Genomic DNA, 24,141 nt, shown 5'->3' on the forward strand with positions numbered 1-24,141 from the left:
GGTTTTGTCCGTTGGGGTTTTATCCGGTCACCCTTCGACCACTCTTGGAGCCCACAGAGGTCCTTCTGCAGCTCTTCACAGTCTGCTTGGTTCTTTATTTCCCGAAATAACTTGGCGTCATCAGCAAACATTAGCTTCCACTGTTAGATTGTCATTCACCCATAATTTGTCATGTTTTACAAATTTTGATAATTCGTGGCACTCTTATTAACACATAATAATAACACTCACCTACTGTATATATGGAAACGTTGTGAGCTTTTGTGCACTGTGCTGGACTGCTGGGGACAGCCACCAACTTCACTGACTTAGGAGAGGGTGTGAATCAAGTTAGGTATCTACCTACCTTGGTGTGAATAATGTGATCAGGACTTGTCATTGCGTTGTGTAAACATGGTGTGTGTGTGTGTGTGTGTACAGCCCCTCGTTTACAGATGGCAGACCTGATGCTGCTCTTGGCGGGGCACTTGTGTGTGTTCTGTTTGGTATATTTTTAAAAGTGTGGCTTTTTAATTTTTGTTATTTTACATTTCTTTGTTGTTAGGAAAGAATAAGATATTATTCTTGTACTTAAAACAGATAATGTAAAATATTTGGAAATTAAATAAAACGAGACCTTGTTTACCCTAAACACTATCCTAAATGAGTCCCTAGTTTAGGGTATTTTACCCTAAAATGAAAGCACTGAGTGTACTGTTTGACAACCAATATTTCAAGCAAAAAGTCAGTGATCGATAATCATGCTAAGAGAAAAAGACACCAGCAAGTTATTAGACACCAAAACACCCAGAAGTGACTGATATAACTTAGAACATTTCAAACACGGCGCAACTTAGAAATTACAGACTTGGCAACTCATATTGCACATCCTCTTTATTTCGTTACCATTTCATAAAGTATTACAAAATTTAACGAGGAAACGGGCAATAAGAGATCATTTTAAGATGATTACCCATGCATTTAATGCCTAATTACTTATGTTCGGCAATTTAGCATTTTTGGCAAGTCAACATTTTCCCGTCTGGAAAATCTGGTCACCTTTTAGTTATCATACAATATAAAAATAAGGTTAGCCATTATAGAAAATAAAAATGAGGTTAGTTGTCATAAATTACGTGGAAAATAAGCTTAATTATGATATAATATAAATAAATAAAGTTAGTTGTGATCAAATAAGACTAAAATAGCTGTGGCTCTCGTAACTGGCAGCTCACATCAACTCACAGCTGTTCCATCACAATAACTTGTCAACAAACCCTGTGTGTCAAGTAGGAACTATATCCATTGTTATTGCTCTCATGTCATTATAGACTATCACATTTAAATTTGAAATACTCGTATGGTTAGATAATTAAGACGAGGGTAAGGCAAAAGCAGCAACGATAACGTCATGTGATTAACTTAATAATGTGATAAAATAACAATGGTGTCTGGCTGGTTGTGGAGTTTTACAAGAGGATATTTGTCAGGCAATGCCGTCGAGCATTTTATCCACAGGAAAGCCTCTCATTAACAACCAGCAACTTTACATCCTTTTTGTTTATAAGATGAAAGAATTTAAGGTCCATTTAATGTACTGTAGTTATTTTGACAACATATACCCAGGTCATTGGTTAGTATATTACTTGTATTGTTAGTTATACTAAATTAAAGCATCATTTAGTTATGTTTTGACTCTTAGAAGGCTGATGTTAATTCATTAAATATGCAGTATATCATGTTTGAAAATTTGTCTAATATGGAGGACTTCACAGCCACTTCCCCCATCTCGGTAACAGTAAGTTTGTGGGGTACGTTATGTTTGGGTTCCACACTCAGGATGGGATGGAGAAAGGAAACTCACAATGTGCTCTTTGTATACATGTTGTATTGGATGTACAATGCAGCTTGGTGCTGGGAAGGCAGCATGGTTACAAGTGTGATGTAGAGAGAGCTGGTTGGTGAGGGTGCTCAGAGAAGGACAGCTTGTGGGTCGCCATGCTCGCCAGCGGGAGTGAGGACCGCCAGGCAGGCGGAGGAGGAGGTGTTGCTTGCTGGTTGGTGTAGGTAGAAAGAGAGAGGTAGGTCACCACGAGGTCAGGTCTTATATAGCGGAGGTGGGCGTGGCTTAATAGTTGACCTCCGTCATGTGAGGCGGCGCAGGTTGACCTAGACCACGAGGCATACACTGGGGAATTCGCGGGGTCGGCTACTCAGCGACAAACAGCGTTTGTAGGGGAGGTATCCACTACAGTACTCCCCCTTCCCTCCAGGCGGTGTAGGAGACTTGTTGTCTGCAGGGTTGCATGGCACATGTGAGGCAGAACGGGCGGTGCATGCCACATGTGAGCCATAGCGGCGAGGGCGTGGATGAGCCGGCCGCTAGAGGATACAACTGTCTAGATACACAATATCTGTGGGAGTAGAGAGGGAGAAAAAGGGTGTGTGGAGGCGATGAATGTTGCGCTTCCCTCACGGCAGGTACAGAGTCGTCAGATGCGCCTGCTGGGGTGTGTGGGTCTGGGTCAGGAGCAGGGGCTGCGTCAGCAGGAGCGGAGGAGAGTCCGTGACAGCAGCAGGGTGTATGACAGCAGCAGGGTGCAGGACAGTAGCAGGGAGTACCTGAGGGAGAAAAGAGGGGCGTGTGGGTCCGCACTCAGGCGCATGGGCCGCGTCGGGAGCAGGGGCTGCATCAGGAGGAGCGGCAGGGGGTACTGCTGGGCTGGGGGCGGCGTCTGAGGCAGGACGGGTGTGTTGGGGTCGGTAGGACGTGGTGCTTGGGGCAGGAAGAGGAGTGGCTGTCTGCTTAAGAGTAGCAGAGCTGCTCTAGGGTGTCTAACCTGCGGTGTAGAAACAGTAGCTGTAGAGCCGATGAGAGCTGCCTCTGTGTGGGTAAGCCAGTCTTCCATGTTGCTTGAAGACTGGGAGAGTAATCGGTTTCTCCTCCATCCTGTGTGAGTGCGTCACTCCGGGGTCACCATTTGTGGGGTACGTTATGTTTGGGTTCCACACTCAGGATGGGATGGAGAAAGGAAACTCACAATGTGCTCTTTGTATACATGTTGTATTGGATGTACAATGCAGCTTGGTGCTGGGAAGGCAGCATGGTTACAAGTGTGATGTAGAGAGAGCTGGTTAGTGAGGATGCTCAGAGGAGGACCAGCTTGTGGGTTGCCATGCTCGCCGGCGGGAGCGAGGACCGCCAGGCAGGTGGAGGAGGAGGTGTTGCTTGCTGGTTGGTGTAGGTAGAAAGAGAGAGGTAGGTCACCATGAGGTCAGGTCTTATATAGCGGAGGTAGGCGTGGCTTAATAGTTGACCTCCGCCATGTAAGGCGGCGCTGGTTGACCCAGACCACGAGGCATACACTGGGGAATTCGCGGGGTCGGCTACTCAGCGACAAACAGTATTTGTAGGGGAGGAATCCACTACAAGTTCACCCACGGCAAGTGTTAGCTTATTTTAGATTAAGGTTGGTTTGGTTAGGTTAGATTAGATTAGATTAACTTAACTTAACTTGAACTTTTAAATAAATACTTTTTAACACATTTGCCATAACTACGACAGTGTTCACTCTAAAACAGTGAAATTGATGCATTTTAAAATTCGTTTCTATGAAAAATCAGCTGCTGTGAAGTCGTAAATAATTACCGAAAATTTAAATTATAAGGTTACATTTACTTTTTTCAGTAGGAGACAAAATGGATTCAGAGGAGAATCCTGTGTGGACCGAGTGGCTGCCACTAAACAGCTTACTGGACCAGTTACCACAACAGTTCCAGCGAGGCCTTGGTGCTGCTGACCTACAGTTGACTTGCCTTGCCACTATACCACAGCACTTGGTCATGGGCACCAATGTGGGCCTTGTATATTTGGCTCACTTACCTTCAATCAACCTCATGAGACTCAAGTGTGAGGTAGGAAGCTTAGGAAAATATGACATTGTTTAAACTCGACCTCCTTCCAGTGGTTGAAGTGATTGATTGCTTTTAGGAAGCATTTTAATATGGATGGTTTAGTGAAAAATGAACATGTTCATTAGTTATATAGTATATCATCTGTTTTAGCTAAACCTTCCTCTTATCTGTGTTTGTTTTCAATTTCTGTTACTTATAATATGTTCATTGTCATCATTGTATGGTATATAAACATTTATATGTAATATTGTACTACCTGTACAGTATTGTCATCTAAGTTACTGATAATTTTCAGAACCCTTTATCAGCAGTATCAAGTGTAGCGAGTGTGAGAACTGTGGATGACATGATTGCTGCAGGAACCGTAGATGGTACCATAACAGTTTTCCAACTTCCCCGGGTTGCCAACATTGACGAGGCTTTTCAACCATCATCCTCACCAAGTAAGTGCTGTACCCGATGCTTCTTATGCAAGGAAAAGTAATGAAATTCGAAAAAAAATGTTTTTCCTAGGAGAATATGCATGAATTTTTAAATTTGTTGGATGATAGAGAGATCATGAAGCATAGATTAACCTCTGTTGGGTAAGACTGATATGTCACTGTGGATCAAAGAAATTTTCAGGTAGGCAGGGGGAATGGGGGAAGGTCAGAAGTATTGACTGAGGTCACCAGACAGGTCACTAGAGGCAGGAAGACCTGGTGTGCTATGTTTCAGTATGTTCCATCAGTAATACTACAGTACTGTATTGTACAGTATATGTAAGTGATAGTTTTATCATTATTGTTCCCTGTTTGGGTTAATTTTTTAATTGTATTAATCAGCTCCTTAAAATAACCAAAAAATATGCACCCATATCAAAATACTGTAGGTTTAAAACCTGCTACCTGTGACTCCCCAAAATATCCTGTGGATCCATCCCAGAACTATAGGTCAATTGGACTTGACAGATGTGACCTTGGCAACTCTGCCCATGAGCGTCTGAAGTGCTGAGTGACATGACAATACACTAATGTTAACGAAAGTTAAACTTCACGTTATATGCCAAAATTGTCACTTACCTTGGCTCCTTAAGGCCCAACTAACCTTGAAGGCTGCTTCTTTTCTGATTTTTTTTTTCACGATTGATTTATGATTGAAAACTGTCATGTCAGGATGATGTGAATAGCAGTACAGTTGTACCCCACTTAACGCGGTCAATTGAACCCAGAGGGTCCCGCGTTAAGTGAAATCCGCGTTAAGTGAACAACAGAACATATGGGATTAATTCCAATAGAAACCGGCCCGACCCCCAAACTCCACTTTTTGAAGGCACATACCTATGTTGTAGTAAAAATAACATCTTAATTTTATGATGGTACATGCACACAATTAATACTTAAGAGAAATAGAGAAATACAGTCGCCAAGTTAATGTCCATTCAAATAATGGACTCAACTCCCTCCCCCTCTCACACTACACAGCCGGCTAACAGATGGTCGGTCGGTCCCTCCCTCCCCCCCCACCCCCCACCAACCGTCCCAAGGAGATGTGTGGGATAACCTCAAACTAAAGTTAGGAAAATATAATTGACATTGCTGGATTCCTTGTAAGACCAGGAATATTTTGAATATAAATGTCATATATTTTGCACAAAAGATAACATAGTTACCTAGAGAAAAATTTTTATCTAAAAATTGTAAGTTTAAAGCAAAATATATGATGTTTATATTCAAAATGATCACCAAATTATAAGAATTCCAGCAATGTAAATTATATTCTGACCGGGTAATTTGTATGAATTTTATGAGCTAAAACAAATATCTTCAGTTAATAAAAAAATAATAATCTTCACGACACTATCTGTCAATCAAAGTACCCCACCTTGCCTCCCCCCCTCTTCCAACCGCGCGGTCAGTCCCAACCCTCCCCCCCACCCCCCACCAATCCTCCCTTCCAGAGTTTTTAACATTTAGTATTAAATAATACCTCAGATTAAAGTTAGGATAATATAATTGACATTGCTGGATTCCTTGTAAGACCAGGAATATTTTGAATATAAATGTCATATATTTTGCACAAAAGATACCATAGTTACCTAGAGAAAAATTTTTATCTAAAAATTGTAAGTTTAAAGCAAAATCTATGATGTTTATATTCAAAATGATCACCAAATTATAAGAATTCCAGCAATGTAAATTATATTCTGACCGGGTAATTTGTATGAATTTTATGAGCTAAAACAAATATCTTCAGTTAATAAAAAAAAATAATAATTCTTCACAGGGTAACAGATGGTCGGTCGGTCCCTCCCTCCCCCCCACCAACCGTCCCAAGGAGATGTGTGGGATAACCACTACATTTTAATAAATAATACCTCAAACTAAAGTTAGGATAATATAATTGACATTGCTGGATTCCTTGTAAGACCAGGAATATTTTGAATATAAATGTCATATATTTTGCACAAAAGATACCATAGTTACCTAGAGAAAAAATTTTATCTAAAAATTGTAAGTTTAAAGCAAAATATATGATGTTTATATTCAAAATGATCACCAAATTATAAGAATTCCAGCAATGTAAATTATATTCTGGCCTGGTAATTTGTATGAATTTTATGAGCTAAAACAGGCAGTCAGGCAGGGTGGTGGGTGGGGCAAATCTAAAAATAGCGTCTCGGACACTCACCGTGTATATGTGGAAAAAATCCGCGTTAAGTGATAGTTCAGCTTTGGCAAGGCACCGCGTATATGCGAAAACGCGTTAAGTGAAACCGCGTTAGGCGGGGTAAAACTGTATTCACATTGGTGATGAGCTTTTTCTCCTTTGGTAATTAATAGGCTGGTACGTACAGTACTGTATATGGTTAGAAACATAACAATGTAGTAGCACTGCCACAGTACTCAGGAAGCATGGCAAGATGGCACTCAGTGTAACTACTGTACTGTATTATGAACTATTTGCAAGTCTTCAATCAAAAAAGGGAGTTTAGGATAAATCTGCCATGTTTGAAAAAGGTCCACTACAACCTGAAGCTGTAAGAATGTATTTCTGTACAATAAACCAGTACTGTAGGTGGTATTTGTTTATGTTTGATCTTATTTTAAATTTTCTTGATTTCAGATACAAATATCCTCAGGTCAAAGGGCATCACAGGAGTACAACCTACTGTTAAACGCTTCACGGTGGGAAATGTTCACAACGGCAGAATAACTAGCATGACCTGGAGTCGTAACGGTATGCGGCTCTTCTCAGGAGATGCTGATGGTGTGGTCTCAGTAGTGGAAATTAATTACCAGACAAGTGAATGCACAGCAAAAAAACTTATGAGGGAGACAAGTAGCATTACACAGCTCTCTTACAACTGTCAGCACCTAGCAGTATCAACGCTAGAGAGAACTCTTGTGTACAGTCTGACTCAGAACAGTGCCCAGCAGGTTGGTCAGAAGCCTCGTAAATACCTCGGCTTATTCGGCTGCACGTGGTCCCCCTCAATGTCCCATTCTGATGCTGTTCTTTTCACATCTAGGCCTGGACTGAGACTCTGGTCTTCAACTAGTGAGGGAGAAGTTTTGCACACTCACATAATTAAAGAATTACCAGAGACGACAAAAGCACACTTGTTGAATCCCAGTTTTGAGAAGCCAAGAGAAGGTGAAAAGTTTTCCTTTGGACTGTTACACATGCTTGGTCTCTCTCATATTGTTTCTTATAATCCTCATTGGCTTTTTATCATAGATGTAAACAGCTTGAAAGTATTAACTTTTAGTGGACAGTTTCGTCACATTACTGGATTAGCCGTGTCAGACCAGGAAATATTTGTGTTGGAAGGATCCAGAAATGTTTCTTGTCTTAGTATTCAACCCATTAATATTGGGGGGAATATATCTCCCTCTGCTGCAAGAAATACTCCCTTTCCTGAAACTCAAAATCTACTTGACATTGGTGCTCGCATAGTGATAAAAGGATCTGGACTGATTGGACAAATTGCCCGTGTGAGTAGCTCTGTCGCTGCCAGAGTGTCAGAACATGCTAACTCATCCATAATAACGGGGCAGGAAATAAAGAATCGTAAAAAACAGGATATTAGTAAGAGCAGCCCCATGGACGGTCCATCACTGCACACGGCACAACTCCCTGGTTATCCACTTGCAGCTGCCACTGAAGGAGAGAAACAAGGCCATAAGAGATCATCATCGTCAGGACTGATACAAGAGAGTGGTTCACTTTCCTCACCCTCGGTACATCCCAGAATGGTACAGTCTGTTGGCAGTTTCTTTCCCTCCTTGTTGTCTTCTCCACTACTCATCTCAACACTAGGAAAAACACCCTCTTTACAAGATGTACACATTACAGTAAGTATGAAATAAATTTTTTCTAGACTTCTTTTGCATTGAGGTACTTACTGGATATCCAAAAGTTTTTAGTGGCATAGAGTTGAAGTGAATACCAAGGGTTTAGAAAGGGAACCCTTAACCCTTTCACTGTATGGATGCCTCTTTTAATATTTTATTTGGTTATCACCAGACAATTTTATTCAGCTCGAGAGGGAAGCCTGTACACAAAATGTTAAGAGGAAAGCAATGAGACGCAATGATTTTAATATCGATTAAGAAGTGAGTAGGCTGATCTGTATGAGTCAGGTGGCACAAAACCCCAGGTGTAAAGGTGATAGCAGGGGGAAGGATGTTTCATGCACAATAGATTGCTTGTGTGGTATAAAAAGCTTATATTTTATACCCCTCTCTCTCTTTCCTTACATCCAAGCCATTTTTACTGTCTCCTCTTTGCCTTTTAATGTCTTCATTTTATTTTATAGTTCATCCTGAAGTGATTACTTTACTGTATTTCCACAGCTTACACTGTCAATTATATTTTTAATTTGCATATTCAATTTTCATTTATCAAGGTAGTTTTAGCTTCAAATAATAGCACTTTGATGCTCATTAATGAAGGTTTTTCAGGGTGAACTGGAAGTTGTTGGAGATTTGGAAAAAATTGTAACAAGTTCCGAGATTGTTGCTCAAGAAGGTGAAGAGTCTGAGCCAATAGTGATGAGAGATAAGTCAAGGAAGAGAGCAAGAAAAAAAATGGGTGAGTTGTTATTCCAGAAATATTTAACAATTTCTGGCATACTCTTTTGCCAAGCACCTCTTAATACTAAACTGTACTTGCTTTGTTTGAAATTCCAGGTTGTACGACCACTTCTTCAGTTGGCAGCAGAGCTAATAATTAAATTAGATCAATTGCTCAATCTTGGCATCCTTTGCTTCCATTATAGGAGATCACATGCAAGGCTTTCCTGAGAGATACTTGAAGTATTCTAGTCATGCCTACAGCTACAGCTCCTTCATCTCTCCAGATCAAATTGCCTTTGCAAATTTCCACTTTCCAGTTGGCAGTCACCAAGAGTAGATGCTTCAGCCTGATCCACCCTTGGTATCCTTATTTATTACAAAAGCTAATTGTTGAATCCTGCTATGTCACTTTAAGGTTTGTTGCCAGGGAATAGAAAAATTCTAGGTTTTATCAGTCAAATAAGACTAACATAATGCTGCTGTTTATTGTTATATATAGTGGCATTTTGCTGCATTATGGCACATGATTAGGGGTACAGTATTGCATATTTAGCCTTCCTGTGCAGTGTGTCCCCCAAGTCCTTCCTACAGAGAAAGGCCTGGTTATCAGCTAAGTCTTCATTAGCCAAAAACTGTGGGTGAACAAGCTGCTCTGTAGGACACTGTGACCCGGGTTAGTTTTTTCCTCCTACTGTTATTGTAGTGGTTTACTGTCCTTTAGGGTGTAAGTTACTGTAGCACTTATTGCCACCTTTCTCCCCCTCCTTCCCTAGCTTGCTTTACATATACAGTACTGTACTACAGTATGTGTCACCAGAGCCAGGCATCAGCCTATGAATGAGGGAGTGATCCAGAAATCTCATTTTATACCCAAGCCTAGATTGGAAGATTCTGGTTCTTTCTCTCCTCTTTATTAGGGCTTTGAGGGGAGTTGAAGCCAAGGAGATTGACTGGGAATGGCATTTGTAGCCAAGTCAAGTGAGGGCTGCAGAATGCTAATGTTAGACACAGTCTTCATTTGTAGTTTCTGTTTCCATTGAGTTTCTTGTCAGGCATCTATAGATGACAAGAAGGTATAGATTCATTTACCGATTAGATCTAGTCACTATTCAGGTACCTGGCAACTCAAGGTTCACCATATAGGAGTCACCCAATCCAAGTTCGGCTATGTTGGGATTTCAGGATCACTCCCTCATTTGTCAAATATATTCCCATCAAACTTACCACCTTTAGTGTAGCTATAGTATTACCATTCATGACTTCCAGATAAGATGGACTAAGTATAATTTTTCTATGTTTCTCCTCAGATGCTGTTCCTTCGCCAGACTCCGTGAGTGTCAGCAGCTTCAAATCTACTTCAGAAATGAGTGATACGCCCAGTGGAGGAACACCATCAAGTCCATCAATGGGTCAAACTCAGCTTTCTACAGATTTCTCTTTGTCTCCTAGTACAAACTCTTCACAGAGCCTTCAGCCCCTAGATGAAAATATTAAAATGCTAGTGGATCAAAATCAAGAAGAAAGTGATTATACTCCTGGAACAGGTAGATGTGAAAAACCAAATACTGAAGAAAGTGAAGAAAATTATTCCACTGCCAGTATAGGGTTTAAGAGCGTTGTTGACACTAGAACATACGATGATTTCAAGAATGACATACAACAGAAGGAGAGCCTCTTGGCAGACATCCTTGATCTTGGTTGTCTCAAGATGGACCATGAAGTTATAGCAAGTGAAGAGGAAACTAGTAGTACTGGAGGATATGAAGAGCCTCCACAACTAGAAAGAGAACACAGCTTTGACAGCACCAGTTGTTCCACTCCAAGTACCTTAAAAGAGTTGAGTCCTGCTCCAGATAGTTCAAGCTGTAGTGATTTCTATGCACAGTTTTACCCCGGCAATAACAGCTTTAGTTCAGTAGACAGCGGCACCGATGCTCACGGTCACCACGGAGTAGAAGGTGCCACCAAAATTAATATTGGTGATCCAACCCTTATGAGAGATGATGGAGATGAACATTTAGAAAGTAATGTAAGTGAAGACAGACTTAGTTGTTTGAGTTATGGTCCACCCTCGGGAAGTAGTCTTTTATCCCTCGGAAACAGACCACAGGGCGAAGGACACGACCAAAGTGTAGGCGAGTCAAGAAACGTGTTAACAGTCACGGACTCATCTGAAGTAGCGGACATTAGTTGGTCGTACTCTGCCTCAGATGTACAGGAATGCTACGAGTACGATAAGGAAGAAATGACCGGTGGCTGGTTACGACATAAACTGCCTAGTAACGTTGTGAGTTTAACCGTTTCGGAAAATAGTGTTGTATTTGTGGATAATCGGAGTTGCCTTTTCTTTAAGGATGCTGCTTCAGAAAATAAAGCTTGGAAAAAAGTTAAGTTGACAGCAAAGGCATCACAAATTTCTTATTCACCAAGTGGTAACATTTTGTGGATAGAATTTGGAAGAAATGTGTATGCCATTAGTAATCCAAAACTGGAGACATTTTCAACATGCAGAATGATACCCATAGCACGGGATGTTCGGCAGATGTGTGTGGATGAAGAGGTGACTTGGTACATCAGTCAGCTAAAGCAAGTAAGGATGAAAAAAATATTGGCTGCATCAAGAATCCCGATGAATACCTTTCCTTACTGGATGACTAATTGACTGACACAGAATATTTCCCCATAACCCCCAGGCCCTTACACCAGGAGTCCCTCACTGTGCCCAACACATGCTCCTCACTGACTTCATTATTGCTTCCAATTCTCAGCCATAAGTGATAAAGTATATCTTGTAAAGAATTTGAAATGTTTGAATGATATATCCCAATCCTACTGACATTTTTATCACATGGAGTAAGTTGAAAATTTATGTTTCTTATTCTTTTTGGTCAATATTGTAACCCTTTTCCTGATGTGCTAAAGGATAAGATAAGGTGCATATATTTATCCTTACTGTCATGACATCCACTTAACCATACAGTACCACTACTCAGTCATGTGCAGTGCTGTTTCCTAAATGTGTTCTCCCCCACACCTACTGCTGCAGCTCCCTCATCCATCTTGGTCTTTCTCACTACCCTGCTGCCATTTATCTCACAACTCTATACACTTTCTTTCTTGCTCTTACATTGCCGCAAGTACAGTACAGTATCTCGGGTTTCTTATTCTGCATAACTATTCATACTGTGTAGGTAATATTCTCACAGGTTGCTGGATTCCTCCCTTGGTCTTAAATGGTTCATCCTTGTTATTTTATCACTTGATGTCCTCTTTTCTTATTGAACCTCATTGTTATTACCTCATTCCATCTTATTAGTCTTTTGTTTCTTGCACCTCTTCCTTGGCTGCCACATCTCTTCTCATATAGTATGTGTTTGTTGTACACTGTGTTATAATTGGAGAATGTGTCCATGGGCAAAATTTCAGACACCTTAACTTACTATTAGCCTCACTTAACTAGATATTAAAGATAAAAATTAAAGGAATAAATACAAAACACAAATGAAATGTATAAATAGACCATTAAATGAACACAGGTACAGTACTTGGGTACACACCAAAATAAAACCTAGATTGTGTGTCTAAGATGGAAGATGTGCTGGTCGGTAGTGGAGGGGTTACTGGGAGAAGGTCAGGCCACAGTCATTTGTTACTGTGCTTGATGTTGGAGAAGTGGCGTGTGCTTGTGATGGGGGTTAACGCACAGGGCATTCATAAAAGACCTGAATGACATCTGTTTTAACATCCAAAGTGATAGCACTTGCAGGATATTTTACACTCATAGTTAGGAGTTTTTTGAAAGACTGGCAAAAAAAAAACTTCACTGAGACTGGCACAAAAATAATCACAGAGAATATCACTCACTATGGCCTGACTGGCCAGACATAAATGCCTTAAGAAGACTCTTCAGCTGGCGGCATGACCTTGCTGCTTCAAACATAAATCAAGAATTTAATGTACAATATATTGAATGTTTACTTAATATCACACTCACTGTTTTAATTTCTGTCTTTCATCAGCTCCTCATCTCTAATTTATAATTTTAATTTTTAGTCCCGTGATTGTTCTCCTTATGTGCCTCAGTAGAACAAGCTCAGTGGATATAGTTAAATTTAAAGCAACATTTTATTATCTTTAACTGTGAGTGATAGCTTTTTTATTTTCTTGATTATTGACAAGAGAATAAGAGATGTGTATGAATCTTGTGTACTGTTTTGTGAAGCAAGGTTATGGACTATTTTGTTAGGTAATGTTTTTGGACTGACTTACTTTAAGATTATGGACTGACTTACTCTTTAGATTGTGGACTGACTTACTCCAAGATTAAGGACTGACTTACTTTAAGATTATGGACTGACTTACTCTTTAGATTATGGACTGACTTACTCTTTAGATTGTGGACTGACTTACTCCAAGATTATGGACTGACTTACTCCAAGATTATGGACTGACTTACTCTAAGATTAAGGACTGACTTACTCCAAGATTATGGACTGACTTACTCTTTAGATTATGGACTGACTTACTCTTTAGATTGTGGACTGACTTACTCTTTAGATTGTGGACTGACTTACTCTTTAGATTGTGGACTGACTTACTCTTTAGATTGTGGACTGACTTACTCTTAGATAAGGGCTGACTTACTCCAAGATTATGGACTGACTTACTCTAAGATAAGGGCTGACTTACTCCAAGATTATGGACTGACTTACTCCAAGATTATGGACTGACTTACTCTGAAATGTGTTTATGGGTGAGATACTTAATGTTAGCCTTTAAATGCACTGTAGTACACTGCCTTATTGATGTTTTAAAATCCATACTAATATTTCACCATGTGGAGGCCCCCATAATGGTTAATGTTTTGACAGGTGTGTGTACAGCCAAGTTTAAGACACAAAAGCCCACACATTGTACACTGCCAAGAGTTTCAGATGGCAAAGGTGGTTTGTCATAGCCAGGTGGTCTGGGGCCTTACTGAATCTGGTCAACTAGTTTTCAGGTTTGTTCAAGCTTAATGTTTTCATATTATTATTATTATTGATTAACACATATGATGATAAGACTCATTTGGGTTAGGTTTTGGTGTGAAGTTGGCACACTACAATTAGAAAACAAAACTGCTGTGATTGTATGCCTTGTTTAATTACAAGATTCCCTTATTTATAAAGTTTCGGTTTACAAAAATTTTAAGTTACAAAAACTACTGAACTTACAATTGTTTCTCTATTTCCATAATTTTTCCAAGTATGGTACTGTACTGTACAGTAATAATGAAAATATGCTCGTGTGATGTCTGTCAATTTTACTACCAATAGTTTGCTTATTTCACTAACTTAATGTATTAGTCTCTAACACAATGGTAAGCCTACAAATAATTGTTTGTGTCATCTTTCTCTTACAGTCACCATATAACTTACAAATACCTGTATAGATGAACTAATTATTTATAAACAGAATGATGTGCCTCCTTCAAGTTTTTGTAACACTTAATTTTTTTTTCCTAAAGAAAAGGAAATGTGTTCTCTCTTAGCACCATTGCCCAGAGAGATCCCTGTAGAGCATTTTGACATGATGGCAAAGAGAAACTGCAACACACAATCACTGAAATGACTGTGATGTTCTGTTGAGTGCACCAGTAAATGAAGCACTAATAATGGGACTTGGCTTGGGTCACGGTGGGATGGTGGTTATCGTGTCAGGTCGTAGAGTACCCAGATTCAGTTGGTCTCGGGTCGTAGACAACACAAATGGTGCCCAACTGACATGGCATTACCAGATTTATCAAGCCACAGTACTGACCACAGTCTGTCAGGTTTATGAAAGATCAGTTTAGGGAAAGTTTTCTGTAACAGGACCCTTGTGTAAACCCGGTGTGGCCAGTACTGTACTCTGCAATAGGAAGCTCTCAAAGACACGATAATGAGAATTTGTTAAATAAAGGCATCTCTTGATTATAAAGGATCAGTTTACATCCAAGTTGTTTCTAGAACGGAACTTGTATGTGAACCAGAGATGCTTGTACAGTATATACAGGTACAGTATATCCAGACTACAGGTCCCCACAGTCTAGGCAGGTCTAGGCAGTAAACCTTTAGTATCTCCCACTGGCAGCTGTCATATATAAAAATTAGTTCATTTATATTTTGCAAGATGTATTATGATTGTTGGTGACTCAGCAGCGGTGTTGTGTTTCTACCTTGTACAGAGTGGGAGTAACTGCCCAATCACCCTTTGGTCATGACTGGGGAGTAATGGACACACCTGGAGGTCCTTTGTTGACTATGGCACTGGGGCCTGGGCAGAAAGGGTGGATAGTGGATGCCAAAGGTAGAGTTTACTTTCGACTTGGAGTTTGCGCCAAGTACCCACAGGGAAGCGATTCAAAATGGTGGCAGGTGAGTGGGACAATTTATCATGTAATGAAAGGCGGATGTCCTTGATCAGCTTTATTAATAGTACAGTCAACCCTCACTTTACCCGGTTAATGTAACCCACAGGGTACCAATGAAAGTGAGAAATGCGTAAAGTGAATAACATAACATATGGGATTAAATGAAATAGAGACCAGCTGACCCCCAAACTCCACTTTTTCCAACACAATACCTATGTTCTAGTAAAAATAACATCTTAATTTTATGATGGTACATGCACACAATTAATACTTAAGAGAAATAGAGAAATACAGTCGCCAAGTTAATGTCCATTCAAATAATGGACTCGACTCCCTCCCCCTCTTCTCACACTACACTGCTGGCTCTTCCCTCTGAGAAATTTTGGGGGGAAAACCAGGTATAGTAATAAATAATACCTCAAACTAAAGTTAGGATAATATAATTGACATTGCTGGATTCCTTGTAAGACCAGGAATATTTTGAATATAAATGTCATATATTTTTCACAAAAGATAACATATTTACTCAGAGTAAACATTATATCTAAAAATTTTATGTCTAATGCAAAATATGATGTTTATATTCAAAATGATCATCAAATTGTAAGAATTCCAGCAATGTAAATTATATTCTGGCCGGGTAATTTGTATGAATTTTATGAGCTAAAATAAAAATCTTCAGTTAATAAAAAAAAATAATATTCTTCACACGGTAACAGATGGCCGGTCCCTCCCTCCCCCCCACCAACCGTCCCTACTAGATAAATGTGTGGGAATACCAGACTGTTTACCTTTTTAGTAATAAATAATAAATCAGACTAAAGTTAGGATAATATAATTGACATTGCTGGATTCCTTGTAAGACCAGGAATATTTTGAATATAAATGTCATATATTTTGCACAAAAGATAACATATTTACTCAAGAGTAAACATTATATCTAAAATTTGTATGTCTAATGCAAAATCTATGATGTTTATATTCAAAATGATCATCAAATTGTAAGAATTCCAGCAATGTAAATTATATTCTGGCCGGATAATTTGTATGAATTTTATGAGCTAAATAAAAAAATTATACTTCACCGTGTAAAGGGGTACACCCACCGCGGAATGTGAGCATCCTGGGTTCTGGCAGGGCACAGCGTAAACGTGGAAACGCGGAATGTGGGACCGCGTAAAATGAGGGTTGACTGTATTGTGATGTTAAACACTCAAAAGTATTTTAACTTACTCGTGGTGCATACATGATTTCCTGAAATTTTATTTTATTTGGGGTCCTTGAAAATTCTGATTTCTTGAGAATTCTGGTTTTTAAATGTTAGATATTAACCCTTAACTGGCAGCTAAGGATCTCCTACTCTGCCTCATTTGCACAAAAGTGGAACACAAACACAAAGAACATGATACTGTACATCACTGCCACTGATGATGGCAGCCATCCAGTGCTGTAATGGTAACTTTTTTCTTGCCCATATGCTGCTCTCACCACTAGCCAGCGAGAGAACGCTTTGTACGGTCAGTACCTTCCATAGAAAAAGAATCATTAAACTAAAATCTTTATTCCCAAATCTTACAAATTGCTGTATAGATCTTATATCTGCACAGGTCTAATTGTCATTTGTGTTTAGGTGGTTACTAGTGACTACATGATGGACTTTGTAACAGAGGAAGGCAGCAGTGTCATGCTCGCTTCATCATCAAGAGGGATCTGGTTAGCTGAACAAGAATCAAACCGCTACTCTTTCCATGAAGCCAATTGTACAGGTCAGTCAGTATAATAGATTGTTTAAAGCTTAACTTGTAGTTTACAGTGTTTCATTTGGCTATTAATAAACAAAAGAAGTGGATGTTCAGTACAGTACAGTATTAGCATTTTAAGACTTGAGTTTACAGTGCTCTGAGTGACCAATACTGAACTCAGTGATTAATATTTTGAAATTTATGAAACCTGTAGAAATGTACTGTATATTCCTTCTCCTGCTTGGTTGTTCAGGTCATGTTTGGACTGTGTTCAGTGAAGAAGTTTGGTCCACTGTTTGTGCAGAAGCTTTATACACAGACCAGGGAGCCATCTGTTGCCTCTCACCCCTCGGACAACTGTTTGTCGTTAACCCCAACACCGCCTGTTCTGTGGTGAGCGTCACTGTTTTATTTGTACTTTTTTTTATACTTTAATATCTCTTCTCTACATAAGACAGTACTGTTGCATTTATGTAATGGCTCTTTCTCAAGCATTATGATGTTTACACACTTGGTTAGCAATGTGAATAAACTACAGTATAGTCTGCATTTACGCAGTCAATTGAACCCGTGGAGGTCCGCGTAAAACGAGAAACGCGTTAACGAAATAACAGAACATATGGGATTAATTGAAATAGAGACTGGGCCGACCCCCAAACTCCACTTTTTCCGACACAATACGTACGTTGTAGTAAAAATAACATCTTAATTTTATGGCGGTATGGGTCGGCACACGTGGATGGCGGCTGGTTCCGAGGCAGAGGGCAGATTAGTTGTCCTCCGGTGAATCACTTTCACTACTCGCAGAGGTTTGCAGGGCCTCCCAGACAAACTCCTCAAAGTCCATATCCTCACTGTCACTATCACTGACTTGGGCTGGCTGTGGTTGGTTGCGGGCGAAGAAGTCTTTAATACTACGTTGACGACTAGCATTGATGTTGTCGAGATAGATCTGGATATACGGCTCCATAACTTTCGTCAGATGGTTATTATACACTTCATACCGATGCTTGTCTGGGTCGTTGTCAAGGATGAGCTTAAGTTTCTCCCCCAACTCGATGATTTCCTTCACATTATCATGGCTTGGTCCAGGTAATTCAATGTTTTTCTCGGGTGGTGGGGGTCCAGCGGAAGCCATTGTGAGGGGAATAGCGGGCACAAGAGAGAACTGTATACACGGACTGAGAACAATGAGACTGGCCCGGCTAGGTCAGCGACTTCTGGTGGCAGGGCACGTCATGTTACATTAGACCAATCACAGCTAGCGGCGGAGGGAATGCGTGGGTGGTAAGGATGCGTGGCCCAATCACAGTCCGATAAGTCATCTGACGTCAGCGATAACGTAAGAGCAACCTAATGCGCACCCATCACCGCGCCGCTTCCCGCGTATGGTCAAGAATGGACCGCGTGAGTAAAAAATGGCACGGCGCGTCTGCACCTCTCCAGCCGCTCTCCGCGTAAATGATGAAATTTACCGCGTAATTAAAACATTTCATTCTGGCAAGGCACCGCGTAAATGACCAAACGCGTAAACAAAAACCGCGTAAATTCAGCCTATACTGTACTGTATTTTTCTCATTCTTATTCCCATAGATTTATAAAAATGTGGCCATCAAAGGGATATTATCGACATATCTTTCCTGTGTACAGTATTGCATTTACCAGGTAATCTTAATTGATCTATTAAGTGTTTCTGTGAGATAAATTTTATTTTGAGAGGCAAGACTGTAAGAATAACACAAATTGTTTGGGGCCATAGGTTCATGAGTGTTAGAATTACAAGTGCCTAACTAAGAGAGAGGGAGGCCTGGGATGTATGAACACTGAAATGTACATACATTGTACTACAGTATTTTCTATTTATTATTTAATTTACTATACATTCATTAAATGCTGTTGTCACATTGCTCATTTATTTGTTAAATTTATTCACTATGATGAGTCAAATATTTACTGTACGTACTGTACAAAGAAATCCATAACCTTACAGAGCATTAGGCCAAGTGTAGCTTAGGCTAATGTGCCATTAATTAGTGATCTTCTCTTCAATGGGAACTTCTACCATGGCAGTGCCAAGGTTGCTGGATAAGAGAGATCAGCCTGTAGTGACAGCCAAGACTGTGGAATCTTCTAGAAAACATGACTAAGATTAATCCTTCTTGTGTATTCTTAACTCTTTAAGGGAAGGTTTAGCATCTTAGGGTCAAGATATCAGTAATTTAGGTTTTTCAGGGAAGCTAAAATTTATGACATTCTTCATATATTTCCCTAAAGAAGCCTGGGCCCAAAATGGTCATGCCAAAAGTAGCAGTTCAAGTTTCTTTACCTTTTCAACATTTTGGTACTGTAATTATTTTCAGCCTTTTGATTTACCGAAAAATGAATGTGTGGTGAGTGTGAGTCAGCGCCCAGAGGCTATGTGGGTTCTGACAGCAGCTGGGAATATCTTCATCAGGGTGGGACTGTCTGCAAAGTCCCTCCATGGATCACATTGGGAACAACTTGACTTGAACCAAATTGGTATGTATTTTGTGATGGCTGTTGTGGTGAGAGATACATTTCTGACTGACTGACTGCATTACCAACAATTTTAGTTTTGTTTTCTTGTGTAATTTTAAGCTGAGCGAGATCATTTGAGGTGAAAAAACACAGTTCCTCTTTTTTTTTTTCAACCACCCATGGTGTATATATAAAGTACAGTACAGGTGTGCCACAATTTATAAAAGGGCTCCATCCCTGTAAACCTATCATCCCACATTTTGGATGCATTTCACTTTTCCATTTTTTGTCTCCCTGCTTACATTATTTTCATCACATATCTGTTGTTCACATTCTCTAATATTTCCATTAATATTTACTTAATTATAGTTACTGTTTATGACTTCGCTTTTGTAGGAGACGTACACCTGTGCCATATATCGTGTGGGATGGAGGTTGTGTGGGGAGTGGATACCCGAGGGGGTGTCTACATGCGACAAGGGCCCCTTACTCCTTCATCAAATGAATCACTTCCACCAGCTTGGATTCAAGTAGATCCCGTTTCTCTCAAGGGAAATGCTGTGTTCACTAAGGTGCAGTACCGTACAGTATATAAAAAAATTCCTGTCGAGTATTTACCGTATTTGTTAGGATGCAGGTGCTGCTCGTGTGATACTTTGCATGTAGCAGCTGAGAGATTGTTCCACTATCAGTAAATGCACCCAGAAGTGTATTTCATTTATTGGTGTGTTTGTTTGGTTGTACAGTACAAGGGTTAATGTAGTACTGTACTTTACAAGGATAAAACACCAATTCCTGTCTGGCTGGGAATTGAGACAAGAACCATTGTTTATAATTTGTGGTGAAAGGTGAGTTTTGTTGTAAATTATCTTAATATTTCATTTTCATTATAGATTATATTACATGTTCAGGCATTCTACCTGTAGATAATAATTTATATATATTTTTTATTTTTAGCTTGTTGCTCCAATCATAACTAAGTGGGGTGACTTGTTGAGTGTTACATAGCGAAACAAAGTTCTTCCATTGTTTGTTACCTTAATGAATATTAACTTAGCTCAGTATGATGATGCATGAGAGAGTTCTGAATCCACGTGCTCCTCTGTATTTATCCACAGTGCCCGTTCACCATTCTCTTCCCTTCCATTATTTTCTTATAATCCGGTACATTAGGTATTGGGAGCAGTGAGTTGTTTTCAGTTGCCCATCCCCAGGCTGTGGGATCCATTTCATTACCAAACAAATGTTAACTTGCAGTAGTGCTTATAGCCAAGAAGGTTGCCAGCTGAAATAGGTTGCTCATATTTATCTTTCCATTTTCTATTTTGAATGCTATGTACCTGTAGTGAAAAAAGAACTATGCATTGGTATGAATAATAGCTATATAAATACTGTATAACCAGCAGGTTTATGTGGGGATGAAGCTACACGTGGTTTGGGCAGTGGATTCCTGTCGCTGCGTGTATGTGAGAGAGGCCATCTTTCCTGAACTACCCATTGGACTATCATGGGTTCCTGTGGATGGACTTCTGGCTTTACACTTATCCATAAGGTAAAATTTGTGTAGTTTTCTATTTTAGGGATTACTGTATTGTACTGTTCCATATACTTTGGGTAAGTCAATTATATTTTGAGTACAGTTCTCAGGTTATTGTTCATGATAATTACCATGTGTATGACAATGAGAGTGATATTAATCCATACATGTCATCATTGAGAAACATGGTCATATATACAATATAAAGACTTGCCATAACATTCAACAGTGGAAAGGCTGTGGTCCTGAAGATTTGTCTCTGAATTGAAAATCCATAAAATGAAGCAGATTTTCCATTTGACTACCATTATAAATTGGGAGATACATTTATCTAAAAAAATATCTGATTTGTGATGACAAACCTTTTCTAAACTTTTTTAGGGCAACAGTAATTCTAAACTTTGACTAATTACAATTGTGCAGTACTGTACATTGAACACTAATTAGTTTAATCCAAATTAAAATGTACAGTATTATACCAACAAAAGACTGGTGGTTGTTGCTCAGGGTGATGATATCCTACCAGTCTCCTCTTGTAAACTGCTGCCACAGTCTGTACTGGAGGAATATGTATGGCAGAAGTGACGTAGAATTGGAAGAATCGGTCAGAATTTTCATCAGTTTCTGGTGATTTTTATTGTAAATGAAGCACTTAGTCGTCAACTGCTGTCGCATATCTGGTTGTCGGTCAGACACACTGTACAGTACAGTGTAAAGCAACATTGTTTCCCCATTAATATCCTTATATTTACAGTAGACCATCAATGATTTAAACCATAGGGGGGATGGGTGTCCAGATGAGCCAGTTGACTAGATTATTGGGGGAAGTATGCGGTGATATTGTTGTGAACATTCTTGTAGGGTGACATATAGTAACGCTTTCCAATACAGTCTTTCCTCGACTTACAACGGGGTTAGGGACCGACGACCGGGTCGTAAGTCGAAAATGCAAAACTAATACATAGAAAATCTAAAATGGGTGTATCTTTTTCTTCTCAGCACCACGAGAACTCCCAATTTTACGCTTCCCAGCCATTTTAAAGGGAATTACAAAAAATTATTTGTCGGTACACAGCGCGATCACTAACGTCGGGACTCGAAAATATGTAATTTGAAAAATACTTTACACGACTGCGCGGTCGTATGTCCGAGTGGTCGTAAGTCGAGTAGGTCGTAAGCCGAGGAGTACCTGTATACTGTACAGTGATGGGGTAGTGTTGTAAAAAAAAAAAAAAAATTTTTTTATGGAGAAAATTTAATATTAATTTTTTCCCCATAATGGATTTATTTGCCCATTAGTAGCATGTTATTCACCTCTCTTCTTGGCCATGATAAGGGAGGCCACACCTCAATCCTCCATTTCTTAAACCATTCCAATTCAGAAAGGGAATAAAATGTATGTGTGAGGTAGAATGATGCAAAATATACATATATATATTTTTTTTTTTTCACGCAACACAGTACTGTCTACTTAAGCTTTACTTTTGTTTTCAGTGAAAATGAAGTTTATGCTCTTACTCCCAATGGTGAAGTTTTCAAACGTATTGGAGTAACCGAGACAAATTACATTGGTGATGCATGGCAGAAAATTCCAGGAAACATTGCCAAGATTTCAGGTAAGTACTGTACTATATTCAAACCATTTTTACATCAATGTAATCTGTTTCTCTGGTTTACATATAAGCAATATTTTTATGCCTTCCTCCAAGCATAATGAGGGAGCCTACTCAAGTGTCTTCTTATTTGTTTGTGTGTTCATGCATGTTTGTATCAGCTATATTTGTTTAAAGGATTAAGTAAAAAAAAAAATATTTCATTAAGGATTGATATTTATAGGCCCATTCATATACATTAAGTCCCCGACTTACAACGGGGTTAGGGACCGACGACCAGGTCGTAAGTCGAAAATAATACATAGAAACTCTAAAATGGGTGTCTCTTTTTCTTCTCAACACCACGAGATGTCTTACTTTTACGCTTGCCAGCCATTTTAAAGGGAATTACAAACGAAAAAATTTTCAGTACACAGCGCGATCACTAACGCCGGGACTCGAAAATACATAACTTGAAAAATATTTTATACGACTGCAGTGGTTGTATGCCCGGGTGGTCGTAAGTCGAGTAGGTCATAAGCCGAGGAGTACCTACAACTTAAGTCATCCGATTAAATTTCCAAGCTGTTGAGTTGATATTTGCACTAAAGGGAGTACTGTACTCAGACTTTACCATTAAGTTGTAACATTGGCATAATAAATCCATTACTTATATTGTATTTGTTTATTTTCAGTAACAATAGACAACTGTTTGTGGGGTCTGAATGGTGACGGACACATCTGCCAACATAGTGTGTTTCAGGTGTCGGACTCGCCTCCAGATGGATTTTTTAACAGAAGCCAGACATTCTCAATAAGTTCTGAAACCTCAGATTGGGAAGTATTGTGATGATGGGTGCTTAAGTTATGATTAAAAGTGGCTTATACTGTACCATAATAATAATAATAATGGGTGTTATGCAATATGATCAATACACAACTGGTCACTAGTGCATTCTCACTACTGGGTGGATGAAGCTGGAGATGATAATACTAATACAGTACTGTATATATATATTTTTTATAAGAATGCCTTATAAGCTTTTAACCAAAAAACTTTGACATATTGTTAATCTAACTGTTATGTCTGTACTCTACTGTTTATATTGTTTATATTACAATAATAAACTTTATCTTGAGATTGAGCCTTTTCCTTTATGCAACCTTGGGAGGGACCAAGGCCACGTCAGATGTTAGAAATTCGCATTAACTTCTTCACTATGGGGATGCCACTTTTAATATTTAATTTGGCTAATGCCAGACAATTTTATTCAGCACAGAGGGGTGCCCATACACTAGGTTGATAATGGTACACAAGAAAGACCAAGCCACCTGAACAGCTAGTAAGCTGACAATTGGTGGAAATGATAAATTAGAAAATAAATGTCTAGCTGTCAACTGTGGTACAATACATGTTGACATG

The 24,141-nt window shown here is 39.4% G+C and overlaps 1 protein-coding gene across 5 annotated transcripts; it reads left to right on the forward strand.

Moving 5' to 3' along the window:
* Window positions 1-1,193: 1,193 nt before the first annotated feature.
* On the forward strand, window positions 1,194-23,859 carry LOC121876771 (tectonin beta-propeller repeat-containing protein 2-like). Of its 5 annotated transcripts, none has more exons than XM_042382149.1 (15): window positions 1,194-1,268; window positions 3,668-3,894; window positions 4,190-4,337; window positions 7,000-8,231; window positions 8,832-8,970; window positions 10,262-11,544; window positions 13,826-13,956; window positions 15,163-15,352; window positions 16,979-17,114; window positions 17,344-17,483; window positions 19,451-19,610; window positions 19,986-20,161; window positions 20,993-21,141; window positions 22,621-22,742; window positions 23,414-23,859. In XM_042382149.1, exons 2-15 carry the CDS (start codon window positions 3,679-3,681, stop codon window positions 23,566-23,568), a joined length of 4,377 nt encoding a protein of 1,458 aa, XP_042238083.1. In that variant the 5' UTR covers window positions 1,194-1,268; window positions 3,668-3,678; the 3' UTR covers window positions 23,569-23,859. The 5 variants fall into 5 exon arrangements, with proteins under 5 accessions (XP_042238083.1, XP_042238084.1, XP_042238082.1 ...); XM_042382150.1 differs by having other exon boundaries at window positions 1,247-1,268; window positions 3,671-3,894; XM_042382148.1 differs by lacking the exon at window positions 1,194-1,268 and adding an exon at window positions 1,297-1,612.
* Window positions 23,860-24,141: the final 282 nt, after the last annotated feature.

This window comes from Homarus americanus, unplaced genomic scaffold, assembly GCF_018991925.1.
Source record: "Homarus americanus isolate GMGI-L3 unplaced genomic scaffold, GMGI_Hamer_2.0 scaffold50281, whole genome shotgun sequence".
Taxonomy (NCBI): domain Eukaryota; kingdom Metazoa; phylum Arthropoda; class Malacostraca; order Decapoda; family Nephropidae; genus Homarus; species Homarus americanus.